Here is an 18,655-nt window from a genome sequence, read left to right as displayed (position 1 = left end):
AGGTTATGAAGAACAAGAGTCAACACTGTAAATATTGACTCTTTGCATAAATTGAGTGTTTTTGCCAATAAAAGCCTTTCAAACTAGTGAAATGCTTGTCATTGTTTTCCAGTATACCATAGAAACATGTGAAAAAATGATCTACAAATACTGAAGCAGAAAACTTTGCAAAACCCAAAATGTATGTCTCTGCCAATACTTTTGGCCACGGCTGTACAATGCCTCATGCATGTTCATTTACTAAATATTTTGGCTAATTTGATAAAGCTTTTGGCTAAAAAAATTACACCATGTTTGAATTTATTCTAAAGATATCCCCCAAAATATGAAGTCTGCAGATTTTTTGTGGGCCTGCTCATAGGAGTTGACTGGTCATTACTCCATTGACTTTTCTAACAAAGATAATGTAGGGTTATTTATTCATGCCAACTTGACAAATGGGACCTAGCATTAGAGAAATCACCATTGCAATCTACAGTGCGATTGAATGATTATCAGGAGGAGAGAACAGGACTGATGTGGGATGGATGGAAGATCTGTAGCAAGGCCAGCTGGCATTTCAAGGCTATATAATGAGAAATGAGTGTTGATGCAGCACTGTACAGTCCAATGCGCTAAACATGGCTAAAAGAAGGAGAGAGTATCTGAGGGAGTAAAAGGACGGGGTTAAGATGACAATGATCATGGAATTGGGACACATTCACATCTATTGCGCTCTCCATTCAGTAGGAGATCTCTGTGGGTACTGGAACTGTGAAGTTACGAGTCCAAATGTAGAAGTGTGACTAATTAACTAAATTCAACTGTGCGAAAACAAACAAACAATCTAACTAGGAAAAGCTAAGCGAAGCTAAAGTAAATGAACTAAACACTATTTAGTAATAGTGTCAATTTGTCTGCCAACCTGGCAGGCTAGCTAGTTAACTAGCTAACTAACCAACTAACTAAAACAAGCTAAGCTGAATTAAATAACCTAAACTAAACACTAATCAGTCATGATGTACATTTGTAGGCCACCCAGAAGGCTAATTAAATACCACTTTACTAATTAAGCTAAGCTAAATCAACAAAACACTATTCATGAAATCATTTTATAGGCCAACCTGGAAGGCTAATTCCCCATGGGTTTCCTCTGGAATTTAAATAAAAGTAAAAAAACTAAAATAATGCATGCACATCCAAGTCAAGAGATAATATTGGGCCAAAAAGTAACAATTCAAAGTAGAAAAAAAAAGGAAACTCACACCTGCAAAGCTCCCATTAACAAGATTTTTAATAGATAAGTGACGTTTCGAGCGTCCCACTCTTCCTCAGACTTAAAGCACATTCATAAAACCTTAAATAGTGTAGATCAAACAATAACATAAGTCACCTGATCAGACTACACCAACACACAATGTGCTGTACAAACATAACTTCCATGAACAGCATAATATGCAACATCATCTAAAACAAATCAACTACATCATATAAAAGGGCACATCATACATATTACAAAATATAATACAGGAGGAAATACAATATTATACAAAATCCTGTTCCAATATGCAATGCATATCATAAAACAATATTATATCGAGTTAGACATTTAACAAATGAAAAAGCATATTTTTATTTAAATATGCATTCAGGAATCTTTAAATATTCAATGTATAAATCCAAAAACTATTTCTTTGTCTGATTTATATATAAACATGTCTTAATGGTCTTACATTGAACTCTTCTTTTAAACCTAAAGGACTCAAAGTGTTCAATGTGTAAATCCAAAACAATTCTTTGCTAAATATACATCCACAGGACTGGGAGTGGATCTATTTGCAATCCTAGTTGATAGCTCTAGTAGTTTTCCCTATATAAGCAAGGCCACATGGGCATTGTAACATATAGATAGATAACATTAGTTGTGGACACAGAGCATGAGATAATACCCCTCATTTGATATTTATTTTACCCTTTTATGGATGATTAAATGAGTTAAATGGCACGGTTGAAAATTCGCACACGGATAACTGCCACCAGGTTCTGAAGGTACCTAAAATGTTGGTAGTAGTTGGGAGGTCTACTCTTATAAGAGAATTTCAAATTTCAGGTCCCTTAAAGGTTATCAAAGGTGGGCCCTGAAAATCCGATTGAATAATGTAACAATAACGTTTAATCGACTAAGCCACCAGTGAGTACTGGATATGGCAAACAACCCTATCTGTAACTCCCGATTCTTTATCTCTCGTAGTAGTTGAGCAGTCAATTTGTGACTTATTCTCAAAACTTATTGAACCATTGCAAATCCTCTTTTTTTTTATTTATTTTTTTTTTATATAGTTTCGGTTTCTGAAAAGGGTTAGACCATCAGCCTGTCTCATAAAATAAGTATTCCTACTACACATCCATCTAATCCTATGAAATTGAGAAATAAGACCTTTTCTCTGAGCAACAGGATGAAACGAGGCTCCATGTAGCAATGAGATTCTGTCAGTAGGTTTACAATATAAATCAGTATTCTTTTCTTTTCTAACAATCAGCACATCTAAAAAAATTAAATCATCTTTCTGGCATCAGAAGCTAAAGTAAATTGCAGATGTTGGTTCCTTGTGTTTGCATAATTATGAAATGGCTTCAATATAATCGTTGTGCCAGACATGATAAAATAGATATCATCAAATATCTAATCCAGCAAGGAATTAATTGAATGTAAAGATTATTCTGACGAAGTTTTCCGCAAAATAACCTATAGATAGAGACGCAAAACTGGGGGATGTTTTTCGGGCCCCCCTTTGAGACCTCCCTACAACTAATTACTACCAATTTTTTTGGTTCAGTACCTAGTGGCAATTATGAACGGTGTCATTTTACCTAAGACTCAAACCTTCAAACATCCATAAACAGGTTAAAAAATATAAAATTAGGGGTATTATCTCATGCTCTGAGTCTACAACAAATGTTATTCATATGTTAGTTAGTATAGTATATAGTTACTATATGTAAAAGGATTGCAGATCATTGGAGTAAAATTAGAAATGGATCCACTCCCAGTCATGTGGGGGCACATTCGGCAAAGGCCTGACAGAGCGTAACCACACTAAGATGTGTGAGGATAAAAGTAGTTAAAACTTCACATAGGGGTAATAATTGTTTTGAATTTCCTAAAGGTTTAAATGTAGAGTTCAATATGAGACTATTCCTTTAAAGATATGTTTATATATAAATCAGACATAGAAATTGTTTTTTGGATATATATATTGAATATTTAAAGATTCTTGAACAAAGATTTTTTATACGTTTTAATGTCTATATAACTAGATGTAAAAAAAATTATGTTATGATATGTATTGTATATTGGAAAGGCTTTTTTTGTAAAAGATGCATTATATGCCCTTGATCTGTTATCAATGATGTATAATATGTTACATACAGTGGCTATAAAAAGTCTACACACCCCTATTAAAATGGCAGGTTTTTGTGATGTAAAAGAATGAGACAAAGATAAATCATGTCAGAACTTTTTCCACTTTTAATGTGACCTATAATATGAACAATTCAATTGAAAAACAAACTGAAATCTTTGTGGGGGAAAAACTAAAATTAAAAACCTTACAATAACCTGGTTGCATAAGTGTGCACACCATCTTATAACTGGGGTGTTCAGAATTAACCAATCACATTCAAACTCATGTTAAATGGAAGTCATTACACACCTGCCATCATTTGATTAATCACAAATAAAGTTCAGCAGTTCTAGTAGGATTTTCCTGACATTTTCTTAGTTGCATCTCAGAGCAAAAGCCATGGTCCGCAGAGAGCTTCCAAAGCATCAGAGGGATCTCATTATTGAAAGATATCAGTCAGGAGAAGGGTACAAAAGAATTTCCAAAGCATTAGATATACTTTGGAACACAGTGAAGACATCATCAAGTGGAGAAAATAAGACACAACAGAGACATTACCAATAACTGGACGTCCCTCCAAAATTGATGAAAAGTTGAGAAGAAAACTGGTCAGGGAGGCTTCCAAGAGGCCTACAGCAACATTAAAGGAACTGCAGGAATTTCTGGCAAGTACTGGCTGTGTGCTACATGCGACAACATTCTCCCGTATTCTTCATATGAATGGGCTATGGGGTAGGGTGGCAAGTAGGAAGCCTTTTCTTACAAAGAAAAACATCCAAGCCGGTTGAAGTTTGCAAAAACAAACATCAAGTCTCCCAAAATCACATGGGAAAATGTGTTATGGTCTGATGAAACCAAAGTTGAACTTTTTGGCCATAATTCCAAAAGGTATGTTTGGTGCAAAAACAACACTGCACATCACCCAAAGAAAACCATACCTACAGTAAAGCATAGTGGTGGCAGCATCATGCTTTGGGGCTGTTTTTCTTCAGCTGGAACCGGGGCCTTAGTCAGGGTGGAGGGAATTATGAACAGTTCCAAATACTAGGCAATTTTGGCACAAAACCTTCAGGTGTCCGTTAGAAAGCTGAAGATGAAGAGGAAGTTCACCTTTCAGCATGACAATGACCCAAAGCACACATCCAAATCCACAAAAGCATGGCTTCACCAGAAGAAGATTAATGTTTTGGAATGGCCCAGCCAGAGCCCAGACCTGAATCCAATTGAACATCTGTGGGGTGATCTGAAGAGGGCTGTGCACAGGAGATGTCCTCGCAATCTGACAGATTTGGAGCGCTTTTGCAAAGAAGAGAGGGCAAATATTGCCACATCAAGATGTGCCATGCTAATAGACTCCAACCCAAAAAGACTGAGTGCTGTAATAAAATCAAAAAGTGCTTCAACAAAGTATTAGTTTAAGGGTGTGCACACTTATGCAACCAGGTTATAGTCAGTTTTTATATTTTTATACTTTTTATATCCATCCATCCATCGTCAACCGCTTATCCTGTGTACAGGGTCGCGGGGGGCTGGAGCCTATCCCAGCTAACATTGGGCGAAAGGCGGGGGACACCCTGGACAGGGCCACACATAGACAGACATACACTCACACTCACCTCCACATCCACATCCACACCTAGGGCAATTTTTTGGAGACACCAATTAACCTAGCCTGCATGTCTTTTGGATGGTGGGAGGAAGCCGGAGTACCCGGAGAGAACCCACCACAGGGAGAACATGCAAACTCCACACAGAAAGGCCGGGGCAACCAGGGTTTGAACCCACGATCTTCTTGCTGTGAGGCAACAGTGCTAACCGCTGCACCACCGTGCCGCCCTACTTTTTATATCCACTGTATGTATTTCATGGATGTTATATTTGTACAGCACATTCTTTGTTGGTGTAGACTGATCAGGTGACTTATAGCACATTCACAAAATCACCATCTTAAATAGTGTAGAGAATAATATAAGTCTGAGGAAGAGAGGGATGCTGAAACCTCACTTCTCTATTAAAAATCCTGTTTATGGAAGCTTCGCAGGTGTGCGTTTCCTTTTTTTCTCTCAGGAATTTCCAATGAGTTTTTAGAGTAGAGGTTTTCAATTTTTGAGTAAAATAAGTTCTGTGGTTAACATTACTCAAAGAGACTTTCACGTTTTGTTCTGCAACATAAGTTATACCTCAAATTAGGATTCTGAATTGTGCACTTTTAAAATTAAAATTGCTAACTAGTTATTAAATAAAGCAAACTACAACAGTTATCCACTTTAACTAGCATATTTGTGGTAGTTGTAGTCCTTTTTAGCAAGTTGTTAGCAGTAGAATATATTTCTAGAAGACATTACAATATTTTTTTTAAATACAAAAAAAATATATATATTTTTTTATTTTATTTTCTACCTTTAATAAAATGATCTATGCTTATTAAAAATTATCTTTTAGAATATACAGTATTTTGTACAATATAAAAAATTGGTACACTGGTTGTATAATTTTAGGATAAGCCTTTGATCAGATACAGCTGGTGTGTATAGTATTGTTGTATAAGTCAACAAAGGAGGCTTATCCTTGATGCAACACACAGTAAAAAAACTAAAACTAAAACAAAAAATGAGAATGATACATGTTAAAGTGCAACTTGTTTCAATGTTAGTGAATGCCTCGACCTTTGGTGAATGATTATTTCCATGGGAGGAAGACGTACATTGAGAGGATATTCTCAGTAGCCAGGTAAAGGAGGAAACATAGATTGGTGTTTATCAAGAAGAAACACTTCAGAGAGACCAGAGACAACACAAACAAGGCTTATTGTCACACCCACCAGGCGAGTGCACGATGCGCCTCCCTCAGGATTATGCCGAGGCTTTCTTGCTGTAGTGGGGAGGTGGGGGGCGGCGGACGACGTAAGAGTGGGGCGGCACCCTGATGAAGGCATGGGGGAGGAGAAGTGAAGTTGTGAGGTGAGTTGGTGCGATTATGACAGTGTGGAGGAGTGAGGGCGGAGAAGTGTGGGTGGAGAGGGGGCTTGTCGTTGGATATTACCGCAGAAAAAATTGTAGTAGCCAAGAATGTCTGATCAAATACATTTACATTACCTTCGAGAGAATAACTTTGTTCACACAGGAATAGCAATATTAGAGACCAATCTATTCAAGTATAATATCAGTATTTTTAGACACTATATAGACAATAAAACAAATTATCAAAGTATGAGTCCTAAATGATCTGTCTAGAACAGGGGTAGGGAACCTATGGCTCGTGAGCCACAAATGGCTCTTTGTTAAAAATCAAGTGGCTCGCCGGGTGTCTCACCATGCAGCAACATATGATCGTATAAAACGTTCTAGAGATAATTTTCCTGCACAAAGCTTGAAGTCATTGTGTGATTATATTTTGAGGAACCAAATGCAGGTATTTCATGCGCAGGTAATCTCCAAGCAGGGGCGATAATTTCAACAAAATGTTGGGGGGGGACAATAAACATAACAATTCTCAAGAGCAATTTTTGAAGGGGACACCAAGGGTTTTTTTTGTTGTTGCCCCGTTTGCATTTGTATTATTTTATTTCTTAAACAATTATTTTAAGAATATATCATTATATTATTTACAATACACACATTTTAATGATATTTTAGGGGGGGACAACCCTCAGACAGGGGGGGTCCTGACCCCCCCCCGACCGCCCCGCGATTTCCGCCTATGTCTCCAAGTACTCCTCGCTACAGACTGTATGCGAATGTCATTGTGAGATTTACTATTCTTTCAATTTAATCACAGTCTAAAATAACATTCAAACCCAGTTCGTGTATTTCTCACTGGCAAAAATAATTTTGTGTGCCCACTAGTGTAGAAACACTAAAATGGTTGTGTCATAAAGGTCAGAAAAACATGCATTGAAATAACCCGATATTTTGTGGTTAAAAAATGCATTTACTCATGTGTCGTGCATCACACAAGTATCTTTATTCGTCAGCCCAGCGCTAGTTGACGTAGCTAAGTGATAGCAAGTAAAATAATTCACTGTTTTACCATACTCGCACATGTCAGTCATCCACGATTTTAGTTTATTAATTAATTAATTTTTTTGCAATTTAAAACGTAATTTGTATTTAAGGTTAGATGCATAAGGAGTTTTGATTCTGATGGTATAAGTTCATAAGATTTGATGACAGGTGTCAGATATTCAGCAGCACCAAATAATTTTCCATATTCACACACAGAAATTTTCAACCACATTTGCTCGCACACTAGAGACCTGTTTTTACAAGGTTGCACTGTGTTTTTTCAGCAAATGAGCTCAACCTTGTTAACAGAGTCAAATGTGACATAAATAGCCCTGGATCGGATATTGCAATATTTTTTAAAGCGTTTATCATTAAAATAATGATATAGGGACCTATAGGGAAGTTAACTTTTTCAGGAACAAGTAATTTTATGGAGACCTGCACAAACACGTGTACTCAATTCTATATTGCAACATGTTACTTTTAATTGTTGCATATTTGTTTGTTTTGGTGTTTTTGAGTAGTCTATGTGCATAACAAATACTTTTATTGAAAAATAAAATAAAAATAGTAAATGATTGATTTCTGCGATGGCTCTTTAGAAAAAAAATTATCAACCAAAGATATAAAAATTGGCTCCTTCGTGAAAAAAGGTTCCCGACTCCTGCTCTAGAAGTTTACAATGGAGCACAAACAGAAACAGTAGCTTGACCAATTGTCAGCCATTTCTGTTCCCTGTTTGGTCCACATGGTGGCACCTCTCAATGTAAGGGCTGAGCAAAAGATGTTTGTAGGCTTTGAAAACAATAGTTGAAGACTATAGAAATATAAAGTCATAAAAAGTATTATAGCATGTGCATTGTGAATTTGTGTGTGTTCTTACCAGCTGGCTCTAACTGCTTCAATATCGCTGACTAAATTTTGTGCAAGACATATTCCAAATATCTGTAAAAAAAAAACTTTATTATTTTAAACATAATATATATGGACTACACTCTTGAAATGGCACACATAGATTAGAATTTGTCAACATAAGCTTTCATAAGCCAACTAACAAAGAACAATGCATCAATGTGAACTTCTGCAATTAATCCTGCATGAACTTCAAAGACATTAGTCATTTTATTTTTTACAATGGACCTTAAAGCTTACTTAATTTACAAATTTAAAACATGACTTGCACTTCACATAAATCACAAATATTGGCATTATATTCATGCTGTTAGCCAGAGGGGAACTGGCCCCCACAGTGAGTCTGGTTTCTCCCAATAGGTGTTTTGTGTTCCTTGCCACAGTATATATAAAAACTGCCGGCCAAAAGTTTAGAATAATGTACAGATTTTGCTCTTATGGAAAGAAATGGGTACTTTTAATCAACAAAGTGGCATTCAACTGATCACAATGTATAGTCAGGACATTAATAACGTGAGAAATTACTATTACAATTTGGAAAACAAATTTCAGAACTTCTTAAACTACAAAAAAATCATCCATATGCAGCAAAGACGGCTTTGCAGATCCTTGGCATTCTAGCTGTCAGTTTTTCCAGATTACTCATTTTCACTCCACACTTCCTGTTGCACTTGCCATAGATGTGGCTTTCTTATCACCACCTTACAGTCTAGCTTATCTCACAAAAGCTCAATTGGGTTAAGATCCATAACACTCTTTTCCAATTATCTGTTGTCCAATATCTGTGTTTCTTTGCCCACTCTAACCTTTTCTTTTTCTTTTTCTGTTTCTGTTACAAAAGTGGCTTTTTCTTTGCAGTTCTTCCCATAAGTCCTGCACCCCTGAGTCTTCTCTTTACTGTTGTACAATAAGCTGGAGTTGAGCGGGTAGAATTCAATGAAGCTGTCAGCTGAAGACATGTGAGGCGTCTATTTCTCAAACTAGAGACTCTGATGTACTTCTCCTCTTGTTTAGTTGTACATCTGGCCTTCCACATCTCGTTCTGTCCTTGTTAGAGACAGTTGTGCTTTGTCTTTGAAGACTGTAGTGTACACCTTTATATGAAACCTTCAGATTTTTTGCAATTTCAAGCATTGAATAGCCTTCATTCTTCAAAACTATGACTGACTGATGAGTTTCTAGTGAAAGTTGTTTCTTTTTTCCCCATTTTTGACCTAATTTTAACATTAAGACATGCCAGTCTATTGCATACTGTGGCAACTCAAAAACAAACACAAAAACAGAGACAATGTTAAGCTTCATTTAATGAACCAAATACCTTTCAACTGTATTTGATATAATGCAAGTGATATTCTAGTACCAAATTAGCAATTTAGTATGATTACACAAGGAAAGGTGTTGGAGTGATGGGTGCTGGAAATGGGGCCTGTCTAGATTTTATAAAAAAATAAATAAATAGTGACTTTTTTTACATCAGTAATGTCCTGACTATACTTTGTGATCAGTCGAATGCCACTTTGGTGAATTAAACATATTTCCTTCCGAAACTGCAAAATCTGTACATTATTCCAAACTTTTGGCCACCAGTTTCTAATATATATATATATATATATATTTAAACACTGTATACATATTACAATTAATATATAAATGTAAAATAAAAGAAATATACAAAAAGAAAAGAGAAGCATACTAACCAAAATATAAACAGCATGTACTGTCAGCAACAACAGATTCAGTATGGAAATCCTCACCTGCAATAGTGCAATTCCTATGAAGATTCCAGCCACTACTGTCAGGTTGTCCTGTAGCCATTTCTCAAACTGTGGCACACAGCCTTTGACATGAATGTAAGTCTTTTGCTCTGCATCCTAATGAGAAACAAATGTTTGATATCAGGACTAATATCCTGTATGTATACTACCAGTCAAAAGTTTGGACACAGACTGACCATAAAGACTCCTTGACCTAAAGGCATATGTCTAAATGCTTGAAATTTGTTTTGTAGACAAATATAAATTCCAAAAGCAGCCAGCAAGTACCCAGCATACATCCATACAAACACTTTTGAAAAACTGCTTAAAAAGCATTCCAGGTGGCTACCTAATAAAGTTGTTTAAGATCATGCACAGAGTGGGCAGAGCTGTAATTTAGGCAGCAGGTGCTAAATTTAATGAATTTAAAATACAGTTTTGATATAACGTTTTTTGGTCATTGCTTAATCCTCATACTTACCATACCATTGGAGTTATTTCATAGTTTTTAAGACATTATTGTTCTAAAACTTGGAAAACAGTAATAATAAAGAATGAGTAGGCGTTTGACTTGTATATGATATAGGAGTACAGATTTATTTATATAACTCCAAATGGTAATGTTAAGAATGCCCATTAAGGTTGAAACAAAACTGCAAGAATAAATAAGCCAAATGAATTATATAATGTGAACTGAGATGGAATATTTCATGTTCATGTGATGAATAGTCTGTTATAGTAATACATTTTATTTTCCAAAGTTTCTATCTACCGATATTTGTTTTGGATATGTAGCATTCAATTAACCTCTATATGGGTTTTAAAGATGTTTTACATCTTAAGCACCAAAGGCTATAGTTTGCCCCGATGAATGCTTATACAAGAGGGTTGCAACTGTTGCCTTTTGCTTGCTCACTGGGGGGTTTGTAATGCATCAGTTTTTCTAAATTACAATTTTTTTTAAAGCTGCTTTTGAACAATATGCATTTTGCCCTATGCAAATAAAACTGAATTAGAATTAAAGTAAATTCCTGTTAAACAGAATCCAGAGATAACTACAGCAATTTGGCCCTTTCTTTTGAGAAAGGGCCGTATGTTGTTTTATACAGTAAATTGACTCTCCGATGCACCCAGCAGTAAAATGCAGAAGGGAAACATTGCAGAAGACTTTTTGCCTTGTTAAACTGATGACAGGGATTAAGAATAATGAGAGTGACTCACTGATTTCGCCCGAACGTCGTATCCACACTGTGTGTTGATAACATCCTCCTGGAAAACATGACATTTATGTGAAATTAATGGGAGACATCTTAAAGGAAACATGCTGACAGCCAAGAAGAATTCCAGTGAGAGTGGAGTGACATGATGAGACTGAGGGAGTGAGCCCATCATTTTTATTAGCCTTCCTCCTTACAAACAGTATGTGCTTTTCCCCTTCACATCCTTAAACCTTCCTGTAAATAGCTCATTTTTGAATCAGTCCCAGAAATGAACAACATTTTTATTTTTTCCACAATTTTATATCCACCTTCTTTGATATACAGTAATATATTGCAAATTGACCAACCTCCCTTTTCTGTCATTCTTAAATAATGAATCAACTTATAGAGGGGCCCATAATTTAAGTGTATAATGTCATCAGATGTTTCATTTTTAAGAATTAATGGCTCATAACATGCCATAATTCCTTCCTATCCATCTTAGACATATAAAGAAGCAAAAAGAAGGATAACATCTGAGATGTTATTTTTAATCTGTGCACGTAGGCCAAATCTCTGTTTGTAAACTCTCATTTGTTGATACTCTTTGCCATGGTTTTTGGGGGTTAAACACCACTTTCCTCTCATGCTTTTAGTGTCTCTAATTCTCTTTTAATTGTTTTTAAAAGTAGTTTTATTTCTCTTAAATCATTATTGACATACAGATTGTGCTTAAACATTTGCTTAAAAAGGGCTCATATAACATATATATTTTTAGAATTTTCTTTTTTCCAATCATAACTTTAGTCCAGTATTTACAGAAACAGTCATCATTTCATTTTTCATGACCACTTTCAACCTTCACAGTTTTTTGCCACTGTGCCTTTAAGAACTCTCTGTTAATGGCCTCTTTACATCCATTTTGTGCTCTCATACGGGCTGCGGGTTTGCTGTTGGGGCAATACAGTTTGTGCTGTCCTATCCTTCGATAACAGCCTTTGTTCAAAAACTGGATTACACTGACAGATAGGGTGACCAGATCAGAACTGGTAAAATTTGGGATGGACGGACGGACGGACGGACGGACGGGGGGGGGGTTAATGAATTTCAAAAATCTGGGCAAAATTATTTATTGAGGAATTCTGAATGAAATGACTGTCTGTCATGTAAACACGGAAATACAAATAAAAAAAACCACTGAACTCAAGTGTCATCATGAAACAAATAAAACAAACACTGCGCTTTAACATCAGCAACATCCAATCAAATCACTCCTTGTGACTTTTTTGAGCATGAAATTCGCGCCTTGCCGCCTACGTAGTCTACATAGCCCACTGCAGCTCTCTACGTTCTTTTACTGTCTATGGTTGCAATGAGCAGCCGACAGGAGCTGGCTGCAGGATGGCAATGAGCAATTTTTAATATTCTATCACACTATAACTACTCGAGAGTCTGCTCTGAGACTTTGTTCTAATTTTCGGGACAATTAGGGCAGGATTCGGGATTCGGGACAACTGCTTGGATTTCTGTCCTGAATTTTTCGGGACGTCTGGTCACCCTACTGACAGACTCAAGAAACAAATAGTGCAGAAATGTGCAATATTAAACTTTAACTTCATCAACTATTTCCTTTGCACTTTGCAGAACAGCCAGGAACAGCACAAAGTGTGGCAGACCTTTTTCTCCTTTATGCATCCATTTAGTTTTAATTCTTAGTACTTCAAACTTTTTTAATGCAAAGAAAAAAGGAAAATTTGACTTCTCATTATATGACCCCTTTATGTTTTGGGGTTTAACCTCCTGAGATCTGAGCGTGACTGTTGTGTGCATTTTCTCTTTCCATTTTTGATTTGTAAATTGTAGCACCTAATAAAATAGTTTTAACCAAACAAACAGTTTTCCTAAAAATTGATATCCACATATGTGGACAGCAAGACTAAGTGGTCAAATTTTAACTAACACCAAGCTATAGAAAGTCAGATTTTTTTTCATCAAATTGTTTATGATGTTTCTATGAGTGTTGGTTATTCATGTTTTAGAGACATTAAAGCTAATTTTCTGTAAAGCTCACAGTACATATTTTTTTAGTTTTTTTTTACAAATAAAGAGTTTACTGTAAATTCCTGGCTACTAGTTGCATGACTTTCATAGTCGCATTACTACAAGTTATTACAATTAAAACAACTGTTTACTGGGACTTCACAGTGAACAGGACCAAGAAATGACTGTAATTTAGAAGCTGTGTTGTAGAATCACAATGATCATCTGCATTTTTTATCAACATTGTTTGTTAATTGTCACCATAGTTGAGATATGTATGCAGAGTGTGTCTGGATGATAATTTTTTTCTAAAAGTTCATGAGTGATAAAACAAATGTATCCCTTCCTCATTATTCATTTAATATGATAGTATTTCTTTACTTTCAAATGCATCATATAGTTTAGACTATACATCATAGTCTGACATAAAGTCAACCATTAAATTGACTAATTGTCTCCAAACATCCCAGTACAATAATTGTGTTCCTAAACACAACTGCACCAACTGGGAGAAAGTTCATTAGAAATAAATTAGATAAGATCTCTTCCAAATTCCAAAGGGAACACTAAACTATAATGGTGACTTCAAATAAAACACAATTTTCCCATAATGCAGAGCGATATTATAATTTCTTTTTCCACAGTAATTTGTTGTGTTATGACAGAAAATGGCATAGCCTGCATTGATTTTACAGTAAAATACCTAAAACAGAATTTTAGCATAAGAGTTTACAGTTAAACCTTGTAAAATCCTAGCAATTTTTACAGTGCTGCTTTTGAACAATGTGTATTGGAGAAGCACAAAAAAATTCTACAAATAAACATTATTTGACTTGATTTGACTTTTGTGTGACAATGGGTTTTTAATGTCCTTCTCTACTTTGGCAACAACATCTCCATGTTCTCTCTTTCCACTGTCAAACAAACAAGTGATAGCCAGTGCTGAAACATTTTCTCAATAAAAAATTAGCATACATTATTCTGATTCAAAGTAATGGCCAGCATCGTCCAATCAATGCCAACCATGTTAAAATAGCATTTAGCATTATAAATTCTGAATATATGTACTGATTATCATTGTCCCATGTCTGCCAAACATATTGAGCTGTCCAAACATCATTTGCAGCCTGAAACTGAACTATTGGTCGGATTTTAGGAGTGAATGCACTTGGCTGCATAGGAAAGATATAGGATGCGCCCTTGCTCCCTATTTAGTGAATGACTTAACCTCCAGTGTGCTGTCTGTCTGCACTGGTCTCAGAACAGTCCGAAATGCACTTTATTTTCATCCTAACTCCATATAAAGCCTCTGAAAGGAATATTTTACATCTTTATGATAAACAAATTGATTCTCAATGTGATAGAAATCATATGTTTACTGTGTATTAAGGAAAAATAGCCCTAATATTGTGTTTAGCAGAGTGGCGTTTCACAATAAATCGCTTAAATTTTACTAATGGCATATCAGATGAAACTAGAGACTAATCGTTTGACTCAAACAGGCTCAATGTAAAAACATAATGAGGTTTCTTACCAGATGTAGTTTTGTTGGCATTTCTCCCAAAGACAAACTCTGCTGTGATCGGCAGCATGTTATTTTGTCACATGACTCAGTGTGTCGAAAGTTTAACCCTTTAATGACAGCCCAGATTCTTCTAAATTGAGATCAGTCAGTTTAAATTAATTTAAATTATGGGTAGCATATTGCAAAGCCAAAAAACAACGTCCACGCATGTGTTCGCGGGGTTCCACGAGGTTAAATGCTTTGGAGGCAAGACAGCCCGTATATAGAATATTTAGAAAAAAAAATCGATTCTACTTTCACTCTACTCGGTCTTCTTACCGCTGGGTCTTTGGTGCAACAGGAGAAGGGCACTCCACATTTTTCCCGGCTGGGGTTGCTGTCTGTGCAGTTAAAGTAGATGTTGAGGTTCCAGTCGTCTGCTCCAAATGCCCCACAGCAATCCCACTGTCGAAAAAACAAAACAAAAAACAAGAATGGAATATCAAAATCTGATGCAACTCATCTTGATACTGTACATGCTTTCATAAAATAATTTAGATAAAATTACAATAATTTGAAATAATGAAGAATATGCGGAAGTAAAGCATTCCTGAAAAAAATGGTTTTCCCATTATTTCCATTATATTAGCATTTGATGTTGACATGCAGTTCTTTGCTTTGTCTTTCTTCCTCATCATGAAGGTTAGCAAGGCAAAACATGACCGCTTCTGCCTAACTCTGATATCTAATTAAATTTGTCCTAAGGAAAGTCATATGCAGGAAACAGATCTGCCAACTGCAGTACAGAACCTACAGCTGGATAAAACACAGAAATGAGCTGCTGTTCTGACATGCAGTCAAACTAGTATCAGAGTGTAGTAACTTTTTAAATGTCAACGCAATGCCCATGTTGAAGGACATGTATATTTTGATACAGTATGGGTGCTGTTTTTTTAACACTTAGAACAAAGACATGGATCTCAGTCACTGCTTAGTGCTTACAGTATCCATATTACAGTAACTGTGCCAACTAATTCAATGTTCAGAAAGACACGGGAAACTGGATAAGAGCATCAAGCAATGGACCATGTTACAATGGCCGTGATAAACAGATCTCTTTATTTATCTCCTCCTGTACAACACACATTTACTTCTTTTCATCCTGTTCACACCCTTCCTCATTGTTTGCCCAGCATCTTCTAGAGTATTTTCTCAGTTTCGAAGCATTTCATCCTACAGAAAAATAACTTTCAAACCACTGTTGGTAACCATATTGGTGGGATTTGCTAAGGCATGCATCGCTTTTACTATTGCTCAAACTGAGGTAGAGGCATTTGAACGAGTTTGTGCTTAAGACATGAGTAATACCTTAAATCACGTGGTTTGTTGAGGGGAGGAGTGCCATTTCCTTTCTAAGCAATCACACTTATCATTTTAGCCTGGCAGATTATGAAATGGGCAAAAACATTCACATAGATGCACACTGAAGGAAGGATCCAATCCATATCCAAGCACCAGTATATCACAGAGACTTGGGGATGGTCTCCTTTAACTTGGGCCAGTAAGCAACCACCTAGAACACTCTAGCACCCACAAATCACTAGAAACACCTTAGCAACTAGCACCCACAAATCACTAGGAACACCTTAGCAACTAGCACCCACAAATCACTAGGAACACCTTAGCAACTAGCACCCACAAATCACTAGGAACACCTTAGCAACTAGCACCCACAAATCACTAGGAACACCTTAGCAACTAGCACCCACAAATCACTAGGAACACCTTAGCAACTAGCACCCACAAATCACTAGGAACACCTTAGCATCTAGCACCCACAAATCACTAGGAACACCTTAGCATCTAGCACCCACAAATCACTAGGAACACCTTAGCATCTAGCACCCACAAATCACTAGGAACACCTTAGCATCTAGCACCCACAAATCACTAGGAACACCTTAGCAACCAGCACCCACAAATCACTAGGAACACCTTAGCATCTAGCACCCACAAATCACTAGGAACACCTTAGCAACCAGCACCCACAAATCACTAGGAACACCTTAGCATCTAGCACCCACAAATCACTAGGAACACCTTAGCATCTAGCACCCACAAATCACTAGGAACACCTTAGCAACTAGCACCCACAAATCACTAGGAACACCTTAGCATCTAGCACCCACAAATCACTAGGAACACCTTAGCAACTAGCACCCACAAATCACTAGGAACACCTTAGCAACTAGCACCCACAAATCACTAGGAACACCTTAGCATCTAGCACCCACAAATCACTAGGAACACCTTAGCAACTAGCACCCACAAATCACTAGGAACACCTTAGCAACTAGCACCCACAAATCACTAGGAACACCTTAGCAACTAGCACCCACAAATCACTAGGAACACCTTAGCAACTAGCACCCACAAATCACTAGGAACACCTTAGCAACTAGCACCCACAAATCACTAGGAACACCTTAGCAACTAGCACCCACAAATCACTAGGAACACCTTAGCAACTAGCACTCACAAATCACTAGGAACACCTTAGCATCTAGCACCCACAAATCACTAGGAACACCTTAGCATCTAGCACCCACAAATCACTAGGAACACCTTAGCAACTAGCACCCACAAATCACTAGGAACATCTTAGCAACTAGCACCCACAAATCACTAGGAACACCTTAGCATCTAGCACCCACAAATCACTAGGAACACCTTAGCATCTAGCACCCACAAATCACTAGGAACACCTTAGCAACTAGCACCCACAAATCACTAGGAACACCTTAGCAACTAGCACCCACAAATCACTAGGAACACCTTAGCAACTAGCACCCACAAATCACTAGGAACACCTTAGCATCTAGCACCCACAAATCACTAGGAACACCTTAGCATCTAGCACCCACAAATCACTAGGAACACCTTAGCAACTAGCACCCACAAATCACTAGGAACACCTTAGCAACTAGCACCCACAAATCACTAGGAACACCTTAGCATCTAGCACCCACAAATCACTAGGAACACCTTAGCATCTAGCACCCACAAATCACTAGGAACACCTTAGCAACTAGCACCCACAAATCACTAGGAACACCTTAGCAACTAGCACCCACAAATCACTAGGAACACCTTAGCAACTAGCACCCACAAATCACTAGGAACACCTTAGCAACTAGCACTCACAAATCACTAGGAACACCTTAGCATCTAGCACCCACAAATCACTAGGAACACCTTAGCATCTAGCACCCACAAATCACTAGGAACACCTTAGCAACTAGCACCCACAAATCACTAGGAACACCTTAGCATCTAGCACCCACAAATCACTAGGAACACCTTAGCAACTAGCACTCACAAATCACTAGGAACACCTTAGCATCTAGCACCCACAAATCACTAGGAACACCTTAGCATCTAGCACCCACAAATCACTAGGAACACCTTAGCAACTAGCACTCACAAATCACTAGGAACACCTTAGCATCTAGCACCCACAAATCAATAGGAACACCTTAGCAACTAGCACCCACAAATCACTAGGAACACCTTAGCATCTAGCACCCACAAATCACTAGGAACACCTTAGCATCTAGCACCCACAAATCACTAGGAACACCTTAGCAACTAGCACCCACAAATCACTAGGAACACCTTAGCATCTAGCACCCACAAATCACTAGGAACACCTTAGCATCAAGCACCCACAAATCACTAGGAACACCTTAGCAACTAGCACCCACAAATCACTAGGTACACCTTAGCAACTAGCACCCACAAATCACTAGGAACACCTTAGCAACTAGCACCCACAAATCACTAGGAACACCTTAGCAAC

At 37.2% G+C, this 18,655-nt stretch overlaps 1 protein-coding gene across 2 annotated transcripts in view; it reads right to left on the bottom strand.

Annotated features, from left to right (window-relative positions):
* The window catches only part of tspan5a (tetraspanin 5a), a 34,379-nt gene that overhangs the window by 2,626 nt on the left and 13,098 nt on the right, over nt 1-18,655 (bottom strand). Inside the window, exons 5-9 of one of the 2 annotated variants that reach the window (XM_052139543.1) lie at nt 15,136-15,261; nt 11,275-11,322; nt 10,054-10,170; nt 8,271-8,332; nt 6,205-6,305 (exon numbers count right to left, since the gene is read on the bottom strand). In XM_052139543.1, the coding sequence (XP_051995503.1) occupies nt 6,236-6,305; nt 8,271-8,332; nt 10,054-10,170; nt 11,275-11,322; nt 15,136-15,261 (423 nt within the window). In that variant the 3' untranslated portion in view covers nt 6,205-6,235. The remainder of the gene's footprint in view (nt 1-6,204; nt 6,306-8,270; nt 8,333-10,053; nt 10,171-11,274; nt 11,323-15,135; nt 15,262-18,655) is intronic. The other variant, XM_052139617.1, reaches the window with a different exon arrangement.

The sequence above is a fragment of the Xyrauchen texanus genome, chromosome 1 (assembly GCF_025860055.1).
Source record: "Xyrauchen texanus isolate HMW12.3.18 chromosome 1, RBS_HiC_50CHRs, whole genome shotgun sequence".
Lineage (NCBI taxonomy): Eukaryota > Metazoa > Chordata > Actinopteri > Cypriniformes > Catostomidae > Xyrauchen > Xyrauchen texanus.
Note: the sequence above shows the minus strand (reverse complement) of the source record. Positions and strands in the feature narration are given on the sequence as shown.